This window comes from Dermacentor silvarum, chromosome 3, assembly GCF_013339745.2.
Source record: "Dermacentor silvarum isolate Dsil-2018 chromosome 3, BIME_Dsil_1.4, whole genome shotgun sequence".
NCBI classification, from domain to species: Eukaryota; Metazoa; Arthropoda; class Arachnida; order Ixodida; family Ixodidae; genus Dermacentor; species Dermacentor silvarum.
The window spans coordinates 150,512,108-150,533,800 of record NC_051156.1 but is presented as its reverse complement, the minus strand read 5'-3'; the positions used below and the strand labels follow the sequence as shown (position 1 = coordinate 150,533,800).

At 44.7% G+C, this 21,693-nt stretch overlaps 1 protein-coding gene across 1 annotated transcript in view; it reads left to right on the top strand.

Annotated features, from left to right (window-relative positions):
• LOC119444899 (intermembrane lipid transfer protein VPS13D-like) overlaps nucleotides 1–21,693 on the top strand; it is a 147,003-nt gene that overhangs the window by 109,962 nt on the left and 15,348 nt on the right. Inside the window, 13 exon segments of the mRNA XM_049663723.1 lie at nucleotides 1,834–2,000; nucleotides 3,295–3,423; nucleotides 4,709–4,853; nucleotides 7,135–7,307; nucleotides 7,825–8,021; nucleotides 9,355–9,511; nucleotides 9,827–9,929; nucleotides 12,570–12,864; nucleotides 16,107–16,204; nucleotides 16,206–16,286; nucleotides 16,356–16,472; nucleotides 17,660–17,956; nucleotides 21,427–21,557. Of these exon segments, the coding sequence (XP_049519680.1) occupies nucleotides 1,834–2,000; nucleotides 3,295–3,423; nucleotides 4,709–4,853; nucleotides 7,135–7,307; nucleotides 7,825–8,021; nucleotides 9,355–9,511; nucleotides 9,827–9,929; nucleotides 12,570–12,864; nucleotides 16,107–16,204; nucleotides 16,206–16,286; nucleotides 16,356–16,472; nucleotides 17,660–17,956; nucleotides 21,427–21,557 (2,090 nt within the window).

Sequence of the window (21,693 nt, the reverse complement as noted above, 5' to 3'; positions counted from 1 at the left end):
GAAAACGAATGGTTCGGTCATCTACGCTTCAACACAACACAAAACTCCTGCACTTCACTGGCAATCTCGGAGCTTACGCATTTCTGGGGCCTGCACCTGTATACCGTATTTATTCGATTATAAGGCGGTCATGATTATAAGGCGAGGGTGCAATTTGGGGGACCCAAGAAAAAAAAAACATGAGTGTGCACACCAATAAAAGGTGATACAGAGTAGCTGACTGATTATCGAGACTCAGCGGGGATCGCCTGCAATACTGATTTACTAACACAGCCAAAATGCAACAGGGTGACAATGAAATAGGGGGGGGGGGGGAAAGGAGCTTCAACACGCGCAGTGCCGGTTATATGCGAATTTTGCTTTTACGTGTGGGTTGAAGGCAGCCGTATTTCTCTTATAATGTGGCTTCACGGCACTAAGCTGCGCGCTGCCGTAAGGCCACCCTACAAGGCGAAATTCGCGCTGCTGTGAAGCCATACCTAAAGGCAAAATTCGTGTATAAAGCGGGGTTGACTTCGAGGCTAAATATTCTGGGGAATAACCTCACCTTATATTCGAATAAATACGGTAGTTAGTGCCAGCCAGTCAGTGTGAATAGGTAGCATTATCGAGTTCCACTGGAAAAAAGTAAAATCAGCCTGAGTTTCCGCTTTAAATGCATTGTAATTATCTTTTTATTACCACTGGTCAGTAACTGTTCACACTTAAGTACACAAGGCATCACCGGGAGCTGTTGCCATATTTTTGTGGTGGTGTCCCCAACCAAGTCCACGTATGTATAATTTTCTCACTTATGGAAGCTTTGTACACTGTTAATTGATGGCAAGCGAACGTTTTGGAGCACTGATCTATCACTGTAGCTTTGAATTTGTGTCTTTTTAAGCCTTTTTGCAGATGCATGGTTGCAATCTTCATTATTATGTGCAACTAACACAATGTTTCAATTATTTAGGCACTCCATGTGTAAGCTAGTAAGAAATTGAACTTTTTCGTGGATCCCATACCCGGTCAACTTTTGACACCAACTGCTCACGCTGACCTTGGGCAATGCATAGTACGTAATTTTGCATGCCAATGTGCACTTCTGTTGGTGTCACATGAGCATGTCTCGCTGCGAATGAACCTGGGTCTGCAAACACTTGGCTGCAAACAGTGTTGGGGAGGACACGAAACTCTTATATTATATTTGCTCAAAAGCTAGTGACAGCACAAAATGGCTAGCATTAACACGTCGTTTGCAAATTCTGTAGGATACTTTTTTTTTTTTACTTTACATGTGATATCAGCATTTCTACAAAACGCTGTTATTGTAAGCTTTGCATTGACCTTGGTTACAATATCAGCAATAAGTGAGGAAAACAGGCTTAAGACATCTGCATATGATTGATGCAGAAAACCTTGGCATATAATTATTTGCCAGCTGTTACGCTGAAGCAACAGCTATTGTGTTGTACTATTTAGTGTGAGGACTTGTTCTAAATTTCCATACATGGTAGCCACATTTCGTGGGGAAAGAGTGTAAAAATTCTTGAGTGCTAAGGTTTAGGTGTATACTAAAAAAATTTATAAGGCAAAAATTTATTTGGAGCTGTCCGCTATGGGGTTCGTCACAGCTGCTGTGTCACTTTTAGATGTTAAATTCCACCACACATCAACTAATCATTAGTGTGTCCTTCGCCATAATCCTAACCACCTGCTTCTTCAGCATGGTAAAGCTTTCTTGTGTTCTGCTTTTATTCTAGAGATCATGCTCCCGCCACTCATTCATCCACCCACACATTTTTACGCTTTCTTTTCACCATTTTTTGTTTGCCCATGCATCCGCAACTGCAGGTGTATGTGTCAGTGCCTTACTGGATCATCAACCGCTCTGGTCTGCCGCTCATCTTCAAGCAAGAAGGAACCAACTCAGAGTCTGCTGGTCAATTTCCTGAGCACGAGCAAGCACGAAGTATGGTGCCCCTGTTGTTCTCCTTTGCTGACACTGAGGCATCCATGATGTACGTATGCATAAGACTCTTTGGTTTCTTTCATTAAGCTTGTGTTGCATGTAGACAGAAAGTAACAAGCTGAATTTATGCATTCACAGCATCGCAACAACACAAATCAGGCGAACGCAAAATGCTCCTGCAGCCTCAACAATCATGAAATTGCTAGTAGACTAAAGCACAATAGTAAGCAAAAGCTCATAAATCAATGTTGAAATGAAAATGAAGTTGTACAGTTAATCATTAGGCACTTTGTTGAATATATTGTCATAAGCCTTTCCAAATCTCTTGCACTAATAATTGCACATAGTCGTCTCGAAAACAAAGGAAATTCATCATTGTTTTAAATATGCCATTCACTTACTAAGTGATGCTAAGTGTTTTTGAACTGTGCAAAATCAAGAGTACCAGCTGCTTAGTGTTTCCATTTCTTTAAATGTGCAGTGCCGTTATAAACTCGCGACAGAAATTTCTGTGACATCGTTTCCTTCTTAATGTGATTAGGCATGGTGAGATGCGTAATTACATCCACTGAAATCATTTGCGCAAAAAATCACGCCTTTCTTTCTAAGGCAGACTAGCACAAAAAAATTGTGCTGTGTGTTGAGCTGCTGCTCAACTCACAGCGTGAGCACCTTGAGTAACGAGAAAGAGAGCACACAGCCACAGTTTAAACAAACAGCCGATGGTGCGCCGCATGACACTGCAGAGACAAATTTTTCCAACAAGGGGGTACATTGCAGCAGCGCCGCCTGGCCAAGGATGTCTTGTCTATGCAAGAATGCCAGCTAGCCGAAATGCATGCAAAGAATAGTTCCTCCATGTATCGCTTCAAAATCAAGGAAGTTGGACTCACCACACAAGTTTACCAAGTGAATGTTTGCTCATGCCCGACAATGATGCCTAAGACATCTGAGGGTGCAGTCCCATGAACGGAAGTGCATTTGAGAGAATATTTTCCACAACACCAAAGCCATGCTTCTAAGTGGAACAGGAGTCCTGATGAGAAGCCCTTCACAGTACAGGCATGTGTGCCGATGTTCCACAGCCGAAGAGGAGGAAACAAGTTCCTCTTGCACCTGAGTTATCCATGCCATCAGGTGCCTCTCGCGTTGGAACATTCGCACCATCTCTCGTAACGATGCTAACTCTAACCATTGTGCATGTGTCATGGGTGCAGGCTGGGATCTATCAAGGGATGCGAGAGAGTTGAGCATCCCCACATGCTGTAAATTAAAAGGAATGTGTTGCGCTCGGTGAAAGTGTGTGACCTGGGCCTTTCTGCACTTGGTGGCTTGTCGTGCAGGTGCAGCATGAGGGTAGGAATGGAGTTGCACCCGCGCACCTTCCCCCAGTGGTGCATGTGCTTCTCTCTCGAGAAGGGCATCAAGGTGCGTCGCCTCATGGTGTCTCCAAATGATGCCCGGCCTGACTGGTGAGTTTTGTCTTCTCTCAAGTGCAGGTATTTTGCACAGCAGCTGTAACCCACATAGACCATTTCGGTTTAAAGGCCAACTGCAGCAAAATTTTCAGTCACGTAAAACGCCTAGTTCTAAGAAGCATAGATATAGAGCAGCTTCCATGCAAAGTTTTACTCTTGAAATGCAAATGGATGCATCGTGAAAAGCTTGCAAAAATAGGTGTTTTTGATACCCAAACTGTAAAAGACACTGCTGTTACTGCTCACCTGAAATGATGTGGTGACTGTGGCGCGCTGAAAAAAATCTCAGAGGCAGCGTATTGGGAGTTATGTCGTATATCTGCTAACCTCCCAATGCACGTATTGTCTACTTAGGCATTCTTTAAAGGCTGCTATAAGAACATTTGGACAATTACCAGCCTTGCAGCTTTGAAAAGATTACTTCAATAGTATACACTACTCGTTTTGTATACTATTCTTGTGAATAGTATACACTACCAATTTAGCCAGAGTGATGTTTTCTTTCCTTGCAGTTGGCTGCCGTCGTTTGTCGTTAGGCTGTGGGGTCTCACACATGCTCTCGGGACAAAGGAACGACAACACAGTAGTGCACACAATCAAAAGGGCATTTATTGCACCTTTCATACACTAATACACACTAGCCGAATTACTACCAATAGAACTATTTGTTCACATGGGCGCGCGACAAATCAAGGAAGTCCGACTCACCGCGACCGGATAGCGAGCGAATATGTTCACCCCATGCTATGATACCATCGCCTAGTCGTTCACGTGTACGGTCACGCGAACGGTGGAGCGTTCGAACGATCCGTGTTCGTCCATACCGGTGCCCTGCTCTTAGCCTCGTGCGACGGTCGCGCGAAGCGGGCCGGTGCACGCGCGAAGCGTTCGTGCGTGTTGGCCGCCGATCCCAAGCCCAAGAGAGAGTGCCTTCGACCTTTTTCTCCCAAGTCACCCCGCCGTTCGGTGGCGTTAGCATCGCGACACTAGCGCCATCTCTCGCAATGCGCCGCAACCACCACGACCGCCGCCGGGCTTAGCCACGCGGAGAAGCCAGACTACAGGAGACATGCGGGGAAAACAACATCAGGGAACGCGTGAGAGTCGCGCATCCCCACAAGGTGCAGTCATTTTCTCTGCATTGCACATGGGCAGTAATCCAATGCAACTGTGCACTGCCAGTCCTGTCAAACTGTTTTGATGTGTACAAATTTGCGCAAGGAAGATCAGGTTCTAGAGATTTTGTAGGTAACGCAGTTGCTGAACTCAACTGTTGCAGGGTGTACACAATAGGAGTGGAGATTCGACAAGGGCGTGGCAACTACATGTGTACCAACTATGTCGTGCTCTCGCCAAGGTTCCTGATTGACAATCAGAGCAGCTCTGTTGTTCAGATTGCCCAGAGGTTTGCCACCAAGGAGCTGGTGAGTGAAGCTAAACAATGTTGCACTTTCTTAATGGAAATAAAGTGACATTCGCAGTTGTATTTAAAAACCATGTCATTTGGAAACACATGCAGTCCTTCCTGAACCATCGCAACTGTTTGTTTAATATCGTGTACATTGAGTGCATCTATTTGTTAGCACTGCCTCCAGCTTTTTAAAATTAGGTACTGAATTTCTCATTAACAATAATTCAATGTGAAAGGGTTTATTTGACCAGTTTGTCACCAATGACCAGTGACATTTGCATTGTCCAGCTAGGAGCAGAGTTGAACATTCTACAGTAGAATCTCGTTCATACATTTTGGAAGAAAACGCAAGAATGATTGTACTAACTGGAAAAATGAACGATCCGAAGTAACTAAAACATTTTACAGACTCAACTGTAGTTCAGATCTACGCAATGCGAAGCGTTGCACGAATCGTTGAGGCACGAGACGCCGATGCACATTTAGCTAGTGGGGCTCCGGTGGCGCGAGACGCGTTTGTTGTTTTATTATTGCTTAATGTTTTAAGATGGCGACAGGAAACAAACAAAATCGAGCTGGTGCGTGATGCCGGATGCCGGCGGAGTTAAACGTGACGCTCACATTGCGCCGCCTACAGCAGGCACAGGCGGCTCATTTGGGTTATTGTCTACCAAAAGCGTGCAGTATGCTTCCAACTGCACTACGCCCCACGCACTGTAAAACAGATAGGGAAACATGCTTATCACAATAGGGTTGTTGGCGATAGCTACAAATGGGGTGTACAACGACCCGGGTGGTCATTAGCTGGTACCCTAACAAGAAACTGAGCTTGCGCCGGTGTTTTCTTGTGAGATGGGCGGGCGAGTATTGCGGGAAAGCTGATGCAGCGGGCGGCTACTGTTCTCGATTGCGCACGCCTCGTGCCTTTTCTTGTTTACGTGGGATCTAGCCACTGGAAAATGTATCACACAATTGCAGTTTAGCGATTTACAAAACATTGGTGCTGAAAGATAGTTTTTTTCCGGGAACGTATGAACAGGTAAAAATAAGCATAACTCTTCTGGGTCATTTGTTGTGTTCTTGATCGCGAACGTTGGCACCGGGGACTCGTATGTGACGGGATTGCATCAACGAGGTTCTACTGTAGTTGCAGCACCAGCTATTGATCATTATTAAAATCTAAGCATTTGAACTGATAAGTGTATAAATGAACTAAATATATGTATTGTTCATGTTCTGTATTGATTTAGAAAGCAGTGTTTCTTGTGGGGTAGACTCTGCATGAGGCTAGGCCTGAAGGCAAGCTCTGGATCTAGCCACACACAGTCGTTCCATCGTACTCCCCAACCCATAGCGCATGCAATCGCAGCTACGTAGGGTTCGGGCAAATAAGGCAACGAGTGAGTCAACTCAACAATGTTTATTGCTGCGGGCAATAAGGCACTTGCAGAGGGAAGTCCACTCTTAAATAGGCTTGCCTCGTTTCGTGTGACAGTCATGCAAGCGAGGTCACTCACGGGTTGCAGCAGGTAAATGCGTTCTTGCAGGTTCAAGGTTAGGGCGCCAGAAAGAGGGGGTTTTCTGCCGTGGCACTCTTTTATGCCTTCTTACCTTTTGCGAGGAGAATGTAAATACGGATACCTTTCCCACGAGCTGGGGAGTGGAGGGGGGGTAAGGGTACACACGTCATGATAGACGAGGGAGAACTGGGAGAGAAGTGTAGTGCCCCTCTCGCATGTCTACCACAGCTCCCGGTGTGACCGCAATGTGCAAACACAGTGATGTGAGCACGCTGGAGTACATGGGCACGTGTGCTCCCCACATCCTCTAACCAAGCATTTGCTAAGGCCTTATTCACCGTCCTGTCACTGTCACGGGGAAGAAATGTTCTGGCAATGGGGCGAACCAGTGTTCAAACAGCGTGGTCGTAGATCAGGCAGTCTCACTTAAGTTTCTGTAGACACAAATTATTGTCATGGACCCATGCTACCCTTTGGTCCCCGTCACCAAGCATAGTTGTGCTCTGCTATTTGCAAGTCTTCCCGCATCACCTGCCGTTATAGGTTTACTTTACCGCAATACTAAGTGGCCATGTGGCTGAGGCTTCCTGCATTTTGAAGTACAAAATAAAGAAAATTGGCGGTGGGGTGAAATCGCACATTATATGGTGCATGATTCTAAATGTAATGCATTATGTTTGTTTGAATACTGCACATTCTTTTCATGTCTTTCTAAAAAATTACTGTGCTTCTCTTCAAGATGTGTTGTAACTTTTTATATGCTGTGCCTTCCAGCACCAGCACAGGCACCACATCTCCCTGGCAAAGCCAAAATCCAGCCTGCCGTTCCACTGGCCTCGAGTGGACCTTGACAACCTGTTGTGTGTGCGGCTGGTGGACATACCTGGCTGCATGTGGTCTGGTGGCTTCAAGATTGATGAGCTGAACTCCTTTCACATCCACATGAGGCAGGTCCTATTCACTATACGAGTGTGGCGCAGTTTTTCTCATGTTTACTACTTTAATCTGAGCTCCTGTTTTTTTCCATGCTCATGATGATCAAAGTGGGGTGGCGTTTTTAATTTACCTAAAGCCTCTTTCTCACGCTGTCAAAGACAAATTAATTCAAATGACAAATTCATAGCACACTTTTGGGGGCAGATACCTAATAACTGATGCTGTTATCAGGATTGATGCTAAATGGACATGACATATGTATGTCTGTTCTCTGCAGACAGAATCGAGAGGTTGGCTTTCTTGCAGTGCTAAGTCACTTGGTGGTTGAGCTCTGCATATTTTTTTGATGCGAAATTGGGAGTAAAAATAATCTCACGTTTATTTGGAACAGAGTTCTAAGTGTAAAGAAATGTGCCATTCCAAGCTGGTAATTTCACATGAAAGAATAATTTCACCTTACTTTTATTTTTTAAGTTTAATTGACGCCATTTGGTTACACTTTGGGGTTAATGTGCTTGCACATTTCAGGGATGATTTGGGCAGGTCGCACTTTCTTCGAGTGGAAGTGATATTGAAAGGTGCAACATTCTTCATCATCTTCATGGACTGTGCCAAGATCCCACCACCACTGCGCATTGACAATCAGTCAGAAGTTTCTATCACCTTCCACCAGACGCACGTTAGCAACGAGCTGCTCAGGGCCACTGTCAAGGCACACACCTCAGGTACCAATAGCATGCATGCCTACTTCATTTGCTGTAATCATCTTAAAGCTCTCCTTGCAGGCAGTGTTTGGCACTATCCTGCCATAAGACATTGAATGATAAATACTATTACCGTATTTTCGCGCGTATAACCCGCCCTTGAATATAACGTGCCCCCCTAGCTTTGAACTCTACGTAAAAGAAAAAAATAACCTCGTGTATAACCCGCAAGCTTATCCGAAAAAATGAGGACTAGGAAGTTACAACGACATGCAGTCATCATTTCATTTTTAAGACAAATTTATTTCAAAACAACCACCGCAACATTGTCAGTGCTGTCGTCCTATTCACTGCTGTCATCCGAGGTTTCATCGCCGCTCTCAAAGACGTAATCGTCTTCGGAACCATCTAAGCTGTTGCTTATGGCACATTTTTTGAAGCTTTTGCACACCATATTGGCCGGGATTGCCCCCCACGCATCTACGATCCACTGGCACAGCAGTTCAATACCTGGCCTTCATACGCGTCCCGTCGGTGTGAGGGCGTAAAGACTGTCGGCCATCCACTGTACCACTGGCCAGACTATGGATGTGGATCTGTCTATAACCTGTGTTGGCCTCTTATTGGCTTAACACACGTCGATGTGTGCGATACAATGCGGACTCTGCACGGCAGGCCACGCGTTGCTGTGAAGCCAACCCCCACCCCCTCCCTTCGCGAATATTTGCAGATAACCCGCACCCCCACTTTTTAAGCAATTTTTTTCACTTTTTGGTGTGGGTTATATGCGAGAAAATACGGTAAATACCATTAAACGAATACTATTAAATGTGCCTTCCCTGGTGGTTCAGTGACTGTGATGTTCTTCTGGCCTGAGAACGAGGTCATGAGTTCGAATCTCGGCCAAAGGTGGCCACATTATGATGGGCGTGAAATGGAGAAACGCCCGTGTAATTAAATTTATGTGCAGTTTAACCATCCCTAGATGGTAAAATTTAACCTGGAGCCATCCAATACAGCAGCTCTCATGGTATCAGTATCGCTTTGGGATGTTGAATCTCAAGAATAAATCAATCAGTCCAATACCCAAAATTATTAAAGTTGCGAAGCTAGAAGTCTATATTGGTATACAGCAAAGAACTCTGCTTGGCTACAGTGAAGAATTATCAGATATAAGTGTAGGCTTGAAACATCACTCACCAAATAAAGGAAAAAGCATGCAGAAAGGCAATTCGAAAGTGTCTTGGGTATTATTGATGTTTGCTGTAAATATGTTAAGGGAATCAAATAGTCAATGTTTAAAGCAGATTTTGTTTGATTGGTAACACTGTTTTATTCTGAACCACTTTTGCAGTTCCCTATGCCTGGGATGAACCCACTCTGCCTCCACACATCACAGTGACAGCGCCGGGAGGGATGAGCGAAGCGTACGACATGACCATTTTCAGAGCTGGCAAAAAGCTGTACTATGAGAACTTCTTCTACATCGCTTTCTCAGGAACGTTCCTAGAGTGAGTGCAGTATTCATTTCCTAGGATGTGTACCTGCCACATTGTAAGTTGTATTTCTTTGTGCCGTAGCGCTTCATTCTAGTTTACCAATCAAATGTTTCTGTGTATGGTTTCACGACTGTCATAAACACTGTGGTCTGCTAATGCTGAGCTTAAAAACAGCATTGCATGAGTGTCATAGGCTCTAGCATGAACGCTATCATACGTGTTTGCTTGACGTAGGCCATAGCGGACAATGCTGGTTTCAAGAATGTACACGTGCTGCAATATGCTTTGTGCCTTCCTCCATGTCACGCTTGTATTTGCTTGTTCCAGACCGCGAGCTATGGTGAAAGTTCAACCGGGCTCAAAAGATGTCAAGTGTCAAGAATTGGTCCTTGATGTTCCTCAAGGGACTCGCGTCGTCATTAACAAGAAGGTAGTCAAACTTGTGACTTTGTTGTGATTTTGTTGTTCTTGCTCCTGCTTACATTTCAGTATTGACACCATTCCCCCCGTAGAAAAAGGTTTCAATAGCACTGAACACTCAGGGTTAACTCTGGGAACACTAGTGATAACATCATAGAATTTCAAGCTTCCAAATTATTATCCGTGTAGTGGGGATGAAGCAACGGACTCACCAGTGGGACTCTGTCTTGGCTGTAGGTGCGAGCGTAGATCGCGAGCTGCTGACGCCGGCTGAGACTGTCTTTGTGCCCGTCGTGCTATACTTCCGCCTGCCGTCCGGTGTTAATAAACCCCCTTCCAAAGTGGTGGAGGTGCTGGGTCTGCAAACCTGGAACTCCGAAGTCGGACGCTACCACCTGCCCCGACAATGCCTGACGAAGTCGCCCAACAAGCCACCGCCCAATCTCCGCAGGTCGTCGTAACCGGCGCGCTGCGCCTGCGCGACCCTCCCTTCTTTAGTGGCACAGATGACCACGATGTGGAAGATTGGCTGGCCACATTCGAAAAGGTGAGCGGCAACAATAAGTGGGACGACCCGTCGAAACTGCAGAATGTGTCGTTCTACCTCAAAGACGTCGCAAGCCTGTGGTACCACAACCATGAGTCCGACATCGCTACATGGAGTGAGTTCAAGAAACGCTTCGCAGACGTGTTCGACCGCCCCGCCGTGCGCAAGCTCCGCGCCGAACAGCGCCTCCGTGGACGTGCGCAGCAGCAAGGTGAAAATTTCACCAGTTACATAGAAGACGTCATCGACTTGTGCAAGCGCCTGAATCCATCTATGCCCGAGCAGGAGAAGATAAAGCACGTCTTGAAAGGCATTGACGACGACGCCTTTCAAATGCTGCTGCCATCCGTGTTAGTTTGTTAGGTTGACTTGTTCTGGCGACTGTGTTCTACCATGACTTGTTTTGCATACAGGATATACAGTCAAACCTCGATTAACAAACACGGGTATAAAATTATTGAATATAATGGAGTAAATATAAAATTTGGTTGGTCATGGTTTATTTCAATATTCTTCTGCTATAACGAGACCAAAAATGCGGGATTCAACATGGCATCTGTTAGAGCAAGGCAAATTTTTGTTTGCACATGCCTCAAAATATATGTTCTGGTAGCAAAATTGTCAAATACAGTTGCCGACTGATTTTTCAGATGCATGATATTTCTGGCCTACATGATTCCTGCGGTACCGTCACCTACCAGTGTATAATGGCACCTATGTATAACAGCAACTAATCAAAATTTCAGGACACTCCATGGTGTTACGAGCATAAACTGTGCAATGCGATGCTGCAAACATGTCAGCCATGAACAAAGTTGCCGCCTATGTCGACTGCCACTGGCACAAACCCGCAAATTTGGTTAGGCGACTCTTGGTGAAGCGGCACTGGTTAGGCATAGTGGCCCAAGCGGTATGGCTGGAGGAGCGGCTGGTGACCAGCCACTATGGGAAACTGACCACCAATATGTTCGCACTCATAGACCTTATTGGCGATTGAGCGTGAGATCACGTGCGCAGGCTAGACTGGCGGCCAGGTTAGCAGAGCACGGGTCAACGTGCAGTCCCCTTTCTGTGTCCGAAAAGTCTGTCGGCACCATGCATGTTTTTGTCAGTGGTTTTGCTTGGTTGGACTACAGTTGGCAAGCCAACCTGCCAATCCCGCATGATAACACGGATTGCACGGTTGCATATTCGCGGCGGTGTAGAGTGTGTGTGTGTAATTATTCTTCTCGTGCCTTGTTCGGCACAGCTCGGTGTGGACAGATCATCAAAATCCACTGAAGACCCGTTGCTGGCCTCTCGGAGGCACCCTGCTTACATTTCTTTCGCATAAATCTGATCACGGTGTTATTTCTGTCGATATCCTGTAATTGCATGTGCAAGGTGACCGTGGTGGACCATGCTCTTGGCAGCAAAGGCAATAACACAGTAGTGCAAACATGCAAAGAGAGCATTTATTGCTCTTTTTATGCAGTAATACTGTCTGGCCGAAGGTGTGTGTTGCTAATGCTATACAAAGGAGAGATGAGGGTAGGGACAACACATTTATGTGATCTAGCGAAATCATGTTGCAAGTTATAGCTAAGCAGAGTTCGGGCCAAAAGGGCCACAATGCCTAATGTGCGCTCCTTTATTATAGCCCAGTTTACCAGTGGTGCCTTACAAAGATTGCATTCTTTACACAAATTTGGCAGCTATCTTTAGTTCTAGGTCGAGTTATCTGGTTGAAACTGTTCATAATTAAAATGTATAAGTTTAGTACACGCTGTTTAGGTAGAGACCTGAGTGACTAACTGCTGGCAAAGTGAAAGTGCATTTATGGGCCTATATTTTCCTACTGTTGCTCATAATGAGTAGCTTAGATACCTTTTATGTTGTGTGTGTGTAGCAATTTGTTATGTTCGCATGCTTATTTTCGTATGCTTAGCTTATATGCTTATTTTCCTGCATGCCCAAGACAGGGGTGTCCTTAGCATCTCACAGGTATCAATCGAATCTGTAGTTACGCTCTTGAGCTTTTAAATGTGCAAAGCACTGCGGTGCTGCCCTGGTGCTTTTTACTGCTGTTGCCATGAAACCTATTTCTTTTATCTTTCTTTGCAGGAACTGGGTAAGCGTTCACAGCTGTGGCGCATGACCTCAACGGGGATGCTGCAGCACGAGGGCTCGAGCACTCCGCGCGAACCGCGGCCCAGCGCTGAACCTGGCCGCATGCTAGTCCTTGACATTGCTGGGCTGGGTCCTGAACCCAAGAAGTACACAGAGCTGATGCTGCGCAAGCCTGATGGCCGGCGTCGCCTGACCCAGACGTGGCAGTTCTGCAGTGACGGCCGTCTTTGCTGCCAGCTACCTGGCATGTTTGTGCAGCCACGTGATGGATTCCATGGCCTGCGAAGAGGTGAGCATGCATGTTGAGTCTGTCACCCATTCATTATTCACATTTTCTTGCAATAGTGTTTTTAGTATGAACATTATTATTACTCTTACAATTCTTTTGGCCACAAGGGCTTGGGAGCCAAAGCACAACTCACATAAGGTGTGTTTTAGCAGGTTCATAGATCAAAAAGAAACAGCTAGATAAATAAGCTGTATGCATTTAGGATTTTATTTCCAGACGAAGGGCTTTTTCTTTAATGTCTAATGTTTCTTTAAGCTGGTTTTGTCATCAGATATCTGATTAGCTCCAGTACAGGACGAAGCCCTCTTACGGCAATCTCCAATTAATACTGTCTTGTAGCAGCTGTCTCTATCCTATGCCTGCAAATTTCCTAATTTGGTTACACCACTTAGTCATCTGCTGTCCTCGACTGCTGCTTCCCTTCCCTTGGCACACATTCTGTAACTCTAATGGTTAATTCTACGGCAGATAACCAGTAGGGTTATCTGCCCTACGTATTACATGGCCTTGCCCAGTTCCATATTTTTCTCGTCATCTCAACCAGAATGTCAGAAACACCCATTTGCTTTCTCATCCATACCGCTATCTTCCAGTCTCTGAATGTTATGCCCATAATTTTTTTATTCCATTACTCGTTGGATGGTATACTAAAGTGTAACTGCTGGAATGGGCTTTGTTTCATAGTTTAATTGTTTACGGTATTTACGGTAGGCAATGTAGGCCTAACTCAGGTCGATTCAAATCGATACCTGCGCTGAGGAGGGTACGTGAGGCAAAGGCCTATGTGTTGCATAATGGCAGGTTTCCTTAAGTTAGCTTCACCGCTATATGGTCTTAGTATGCTGTGAAGCATATAAGAGTAGCAAGGGGCCACTGTCATGGGACATAGTACGAGTTCTTTAATTATACACGCACGAATGCGCCGTCCTCGGTCACAGTACGAGCACAAAAACATCCAATTGTACTGTACTGGCAGCCATTCAGAGCTGTTTCTGACGTCGCTGTGTCTCGGAAAGAAAAAAAAAAATTTCCTTTTTTCAACCCCCCCCCCCTTCCCCCTCTTGGCGAATCTTCAGGTTGGCAGGTAGGCAATGTAGGCCTAACTCAGGTCGATTCAAATCGATACCTGCGCTGAAGAGGGTACGTGAGGCAAAGTCCTATGTGTTGCATAATGGCAGGTTTCCTTAAGTTAGCTTCACCGCTATATGGTGTTAGTATGCTGTGAAGCATATAAGAGTAGCAAGGGGCCACTGTCATGGGACATAGTACGAGTTCTTTAATTATACACGCACACATGCGCCGTCCTCGGTCACAGTACGTCTTGTACTGTACTGGCAGCCATTCAGAGCTGTTTCTGACGTCGCTGTGTCTCAGAAAGAAAAAGAAAATTTTCCTTTTTTCAACCCCCCCCCCCCCCTTCCCCCTCTTGGCGAATCTTCAGGTTGGCAAGTATGACACTGAGGACAAGCCTTTCGTCATTCCTTAGAGCAAGAATGGAAATCAGTAGTTCTATTGCTGCAGCATTCTTCTTTCACTACACTCCCTCCTATTACTGCATGCCTAGTTTCAGCTTTCTTGCTGAAAAACTTCAGTAAAGCGAGTTATACACAAGTTCACGAAATAAAGAGTGCCTGTTCTTAGCGGTAACCTTGTATTTAATTCTTTTAGCGAAGTTTCTGCATTGCCACAATGCCAATTGCAAGTGGAGTCGAGTGCATCGCTGGGCCTGTTGGAATGCGGTGTTGCAAAATTTGTGCACTGTTCTTTCAGCATTTGCTGACAGTGTTAGCCTCCTTTGTCTCTGTTCTCATCCTTTATACAGTAGAACCTCGCTCTTACATTTTGGAAAAATCGCGAGGAGAAAACGTACAAACTGGGAAAACATACGATCCGAAGCCTCTCAGAAATTGAGGGAGACTCAACTGTAGTTGAAATCTACGTAATGCAAAGTGTTGTGCAAATCGTTGTAGCACGAAACACCAATGTGCTGTTGGGACTTTGGTTTTAGGTTCGTGGTTTGGGTGGTGGGCGTCACTCAGAAGGTCGCTTGCCTGGAGTGCCAAAAACGTGGTAGCTTGGTAGCTAGCGAAGTAGTCACTTCGCGGGATGAACACAAAGAATACGCTTGCCGTTTTGAGATCCAACAGAGCACAATACTGGTGGGACTCAAGCGACCCAAGACGAGCATTGGTAGTTTTGTGGATTCGGTAAGCTTACGTTTGTGCTCCTCAATTTCAGCCTGGGTCAGCAGTTTCTTTGGGCAGGGCATCTGGGAGGGGGAAGTTTCGACGTGCCCACTTGGCGAGAATCGTTGCGGTACGAGCGGCCCGCAACACACTTCGTCCTTGTCCTATAGCGTAGTGTTTTAAAACCGCAACGGGAAACCAAAGCAAAATTGAGCTGGCGGGCAACACCGCAACGCAACGCCGCAACGCAACGCCGCAACGCAACGCCGCAACGCCGTTAGGGTTATCACCTATTAAAAGCGTGCAGTATGCTTCCAACAGTACTACGCCTCACGCGCTGTGAAACAGATTGGTGAAGATGCTTATTGCAATAGGGTTAGCGGCAATAGCTTTGAATGCTAATATACGACAAGCGACAACCCGCGAGATTTGCTAATACCGGAAAAGGAAACCGAGTGCGTGCCGGCATTTTCACGTGACACGAGCGGGCGAGTACTGCAGGAAAGCATTCGCGGCGAGTGCCTACTGCTTTAAATCGGGCATGCGTCGCGCTTTTTCACGCTCACATATGGGATCTGGCGACTGGAAAACGTATCATGCGATCGCAGTTTAGCAATGTACTGAGCGTCGGTACCGAAAGATCGGGTTTTCTGGGATCGTATTAACTAGTAAAAAAGAAGTGTTAACTATATTGGGTCATTTTTTGTGTTCTTGATCTACACGTTTGGGTTGGGAAATCGTGCGAATTGGAATCGCATGAACGAGGTTCTACTGTATCGAGTCTTTATGTACTTTTTAAAAGCACATGTTAAGTTAGCATTTAAGATTCTGCATACTAAACACCGCCACATGCAGCCCTTATGTCTTGGTGGTTTGTCTTTAGTGTATCAGCAGTCATTGTCATCTACAATTAACACAAGTTACCACCGTTAGTTGTTCACCAAGGATATGCTGTTATCTTTGGAAACCATTAAACATGTGACCCTAAAAAATAGCAGTTACGTGCTTGGTTTCATTACTGTACTGATATCAAGTGTCTTTATTATTCATTTTTAGGAAACGATGTAGTCCTGGGCCCTCCACAACCGGTTAGCTTTGAATGCATGCCTAATGGAGTGCCATTGGAGCAGGCTGTCACCAACCAGAAGATGCGTGGCTGGCTCCGGCGTCCTTTTGGTGCGAGTCATTCCGAAGGGACCCACGATAGTGTTGTGCATATCCGACTTCATGCAAAAGGTACGTAAACCGAAAGCATGGTATGTAGTACGGAAGTGCTGACTGGCGGAGTGTATTGTTTGTGTGCAGCAAAAGGTTTCTGTAAGCATCCCAAGCCCAGATGCCAGCCTTCTTGCACAGAAAGCATCTGGATCAGAGGACCAGCAGGCTCCGCAGCTGGATGGGAGGTTTGGCTTGGACCTTGAGGCAAGTGTGCACTGAAACACTTTTCATAGCAAACTCACAGCTAGAAGTATTTGGTAAAACCCTAATTAAGTGTGGGGCGCCTCTTGCATTACCAGTCCGCTTTGTGTCGAAGGTTTTTTTTTTTTTTTCAAAGTGCATCAAATCCACTTTCTGTCTAATAACAGATTAGTAGGCTTTACATTCAAATGGCATTTAATTGGCAAAATGTTGGTTAACGTTTTTCTGGGTACCTTGATCTGAATATTTAAACAAAAATGAATGATTATGTTTATTAATCATTTGGCCTCTTCGGTGTGATAAGTTGTGAAATTGTGACACAGCTTCACTAAAGCACGACACTTAGAAGGGTAAATGAGTGCTGATGTGAGGTTATAGATTTTTTAATTTTTGTTAAATAAAGGTTTTGTACCTTGAAACCCCAGAAAACACACTGGAAAGCTGCAGTGCACCCCAACTAGTTTACTATGATAGCTTTCTAGGAAACAGTTCTGGTTTTGTTTCCCATGAGCTACTATATATGTCATGTTGTCATGGCACAGAAGGTACAATCGAACCTCAATATAACGAACACGGATATAGCGAATTATCGGGTATAATGAAGTAAGCAAGAAACAGTGTCTTGCCGCTGTTACTGTGTAACAGATATATGCTTATAACAAATATTGGATATAACGAACCCATTTTATATCAGATGCGACTTTCGTTATAACGAGGCTATCACTGTAGTCGTGTGGAAGCAGGACATTCAACATTATGGCTCTCGCTGCGGCTCTCTCAGTGGTCTGTTATGCTGCTACATTGGACCAGTCCAATGAGTATCGGCATAGCAGATGACTGAGCAAATTGAAGCAAGTGCCAAAATATTGCGATGTCCTGTTCCCACGTGGCTACGTTCTGTCATATGACATCACGACATATGCAGCTCCTAAAAAGTGAAACCAAAACTGGTTTGTAAAAAAGTTATTATAGTAAATTGTTTAGGGCACTCTGAAGCTTGCCAGTATTTCGTGGGTTTTATCAAAAGGCTCAGGAACTTTACTTGAAGCAAAGAAATTGTATATTGAAACTGTTCTGTTGGTACTTTTTTAAAGAACTATCATTTACACTGTGCCATACAAATATGACGTGGGCTTTGCCAGAGGAATACTACATTTTGGTGGCCATCTGCTTTTGCGTGATTATTGCAGCTTAACCTGCACCTGTTGGGAGGCCTGGGTGTGTCGGTCATCAACCACCTGAGTGAGGAACTCGTCTATGCAGTGCTTCAGAACATCCGTGTGAACTTTATTCAGAGTGCATCGTCGCAGCTCCTGGATGCCAGTGTTGAGAATGTTCAAGTTGACAATCAGCTGCACGGGGCTGAACGCCCCGTGGCACTCTATGTGACACCCTTGCACGAGCGTGACAGACAGCGCCATCTGCCAGCCATAGTCATCACTGCTGAGCGCTTGCCCCAGAAGGACACAGATGTGGTCATCTTCCAGGTGGGAACCTCTTCTAGCATAATGTGCCAGACATAGAATGGATCTTTTAATTTGATAAACCTGTATATAACATAACCTGCCAGTTACACCACAGCAACATCAATTTAAACACTGTGATTTTGAATACCCTTCTTAAGTTACATTTATAAATAAAAGTAAGTTTATGAATTTCAGTTTGCTTCCCTAAGTTCCCTTCCATAGTTGCACGTTCCGAAATTTCAAGTTAACATGGTAGTTATACCGTACTTGCAAGTTAACTCCTTTTTCTGGAGTTCCAAATGTAAGGGAAGACAAGTAGGTATCAAGGGAGAAGCAGGCATTTTCAACATGATTAACCATATGGCAGCTACAGGCGCAGGGCCCAAGCAATAAGAGCAGGTTCAGACAGTCCAAAGTCAATGCCAGCAGGACAGATACAGTAGACTTCCATTAATTCAACTTCATTTAATAAGATTTTTCGGATTTTTTGCCTACCAAAGGTCCCGGCCGGCGCCCATGAATTTCTATGGGATCAAACTTTTGTTATTTCTATCCTGAAATTGACCTTCGCCAGATAGTTTGCACTTGGCCAGTAAGCATGCACACGCCTGACCCATATGGTGAAACCAATAGCGCCCCCTTGAGTGGCAGTGTCTGTCTCGGCAGAGCTTAGGGGACAGTGAATACGTTAAACACACGTCATCACCCGACGAAAAGCCTATTTTCGGCCAGCCCTAGGAAGATTTTCAAGCAATAACCATAGCTCACAATGTCTGATTATGGTATTTACTCAATTCAAACGCCCGCCTTTTTTAGGGGGGCAGGGAGGGGGGGGGGAATTGGATACGAAACCCAAAACACCTATGCGACATTCGTATGCTTTACCGCCTAACACAAGTGTACTTCTGCGAAGCTGACTTTAAATAACAGTGCAGCAAAGCTGACTTTAGGAAACCGGCCACCATTGTGCAACACGTATATTTTTGTTGCTAAAAATTGGGTGCGCGTTAGAGTTCTACTTTGTTTAGGCGCTTTAATGTAATTTCTACATTAGCTTTCTACTTTGGACACACAGAAAGTGGGCGCACATTTGATTCAGGGGGCGTCTTAGACTGGCAAATACTGCCAAATGAATTGGTGGTGTATTTTGGCATTTTTTATTCAGCTTGTTTATTTCAACCCACCGGATAATTCGATCAATTTCATCAGTCCCATCAAGGTTGAATTAACGGACGTTGACTGTATAAAGGCATTTCTTTAAAGGACCTGCCACGAGGTCCTGAAGACATAGGAAGTAGTACTGCACAGTGCTATGATATCCATAAGTGCTGGCTTCTGTTAAGGGCAGTGTTAACTGCAGTTCCGCTGACATCATTAATGAGGCATTCGCATCAAGCAGTGAACAGTGCTTCAACTTCTAATGATCTCGTTTATCTGTCTACACGTTGATGGGAGGTTAACTTAAAGGGACACTAAAGTCAAATATTAAGTCAAGCTAAAGTGCTAGATTAGTGCTCGAGAATGTCTAAGGCGTCAATATTATCGTGAACAGAGCTTTAGTAATCCAGAAATTGAGGTAAAGGCAGGACACGATTAGAGACTCCCCCGGGACATTCAAGTATGTACTAGCCTGATGGCAAAGGCACTCCTCATTATATTTCTGTCACTAGTACTCAGCCGCTCATAATAAAAAGATATTGCATTGAATTATAAGATGAAAGAAAATGCTACTTGCCCAGTTCTATTAAATTTTTAGAAAAAAAGAACTCATTGGTGTTACACTTGACAACGACGCGGGCGGTTGAGAGGTTTCATTTTCTCCCTCGGCGCCGGCTGCGCTTTCGTGTTTCAGTAGTTTCGTTACCACGTAGTGCTGCGCTGGTGTTGCTAGCTCGCGAAACTCACACAAACTGCTAGTAGCAGAGAATGTTACCTCCATGTGATGTCACGGGATTGCCGAATGGTCCATGCCACTTGATCAAGAGCAGCTGCAGTGGCGAATACAACGCTCTGTCTTGGCTCTACTTCTCCATGGCCGCGTGTTTGCGTTTTGCCCAAAACCATAGCGCCCTCTTTCGGGCGCTGTTTTACTCACTGACGGCAGTAAAGGGCGCCGATGGTGTATGCAGCGTCACCACTCCTCGCTCGGGGGCGGGCGATTTGAATTGCGCTAAAGGTATGCGGGCCCTTCACACGCAGTTTTCTCATAAACTAAGTCATTTCTTGACACAATATAAGTGCTGCAAGGTTTCTGGAATGGTATATTAACAGACTACTGTCGGCTTAGTATTTGTCTTTAGTGTCCCTTTAAGGTGTGGTCACAACACCATCATTTCATTGCTTTAATGTTGCTGAATTACAGGGCTCAAGATATTATATGTATGGATGTGCCAATACTCGAATATTCAATTTCAAATCGAATAGCGAGCGTTCAAATAATTCGATTTGCAAATCCTAATATCCAGTATATACGGTGAATGACCGTGCTGTGGTAGGTATCTCGACGCACGCGATCTTTATCGCTATTAGGTTCGACCAAGTTGACCGGATCGATCGAAATGATGCTACACTGACTGGGAACAACAAAAGCAGCTTGCTTGGAAAGCACGGAAGCATGTGCGAACTTGCCGTCGACCTCCTGATTTGAGAACTCTTTAACATCGGCACCGAATGCACTCGGCTCGTGCAGTGCTGTGCCGATCGTCACATGATGCATATTCCCCGCATTTGTCCATCGCACAGATTGGCCTTAACGAGCTGATAACCCACAGAAGACACCTGCCATAAAGATGGAAAAACCCTAATTTTCTGGAAGAAAACGGGAAAGCAATAGATGATTGCCATTAAGCAGTATGACCTACTGTTAAACTGAAAACCTCATTGGTATTTAGAACAACTTTCTTAAGCTTCAGTGAGAAAAAAAAGCACTTGATTGTTTTCTACTGAAATTCTATCAATAAACAATATTTTCCAGACCTTCATATACGAACTGAGTTGTTATCAGTGCTCGCATACTAATTTGCCGTTCCCTACTATACATCTCAATTCCTAGATACCTAAGCTACATTTTTGTTGTGTAATGTGAGTAGTCTCTTGAGCATGTGCAGCACCGTGTTTCTTGCACAAAATTTGTGAGCATAAAAATTTGGAATAAATTTTCTGGTATTCAATATTCAATTTGATAGTGTTTTTTTTATTTGATTCAATATTTGATTCGAAATATGCTGTTCGGTATTTGCACACCCCTAGTTATGTGCGAGAGGAATATTGTTACGGGTGAACTTGAGAAAACCATGCTCTTCCTTTTTTGCGACAGTATGATAAGTTTATAGATTGCCAGGTTACTAAGCGAGTGTCTCTTCACCCATTCATCAATTTATAGCTGCTACCACAGAATGTAGTGTATAAGTTGTTCAAGAAACAAGACCGTGCACTAGAGTTCTATGCTTTCTGTAGAAAAACTGAGATGTGCATGCATTATTTCTTTGCAGCATTTCATAATGCACATGAAGAACATTACGTTGGCCTTGGAGGAATTACTGATGCTGAAGATTGTCCAGTTCCTGCACCACCTTGTGGATGATTTCGGGGATGAAATTTTCATTGACAATCAACTGCAGAGGTATGCTGGCCTCGCTATAATTTCCTAATAGTATAATCATAATCATAACATAAATCATTACTTGAAGCTGAATATTTTGACAGGATTACCTGTCTCATTTGGGAAAGTTAATTATGGAGTTAATTTTGTGTTCAAC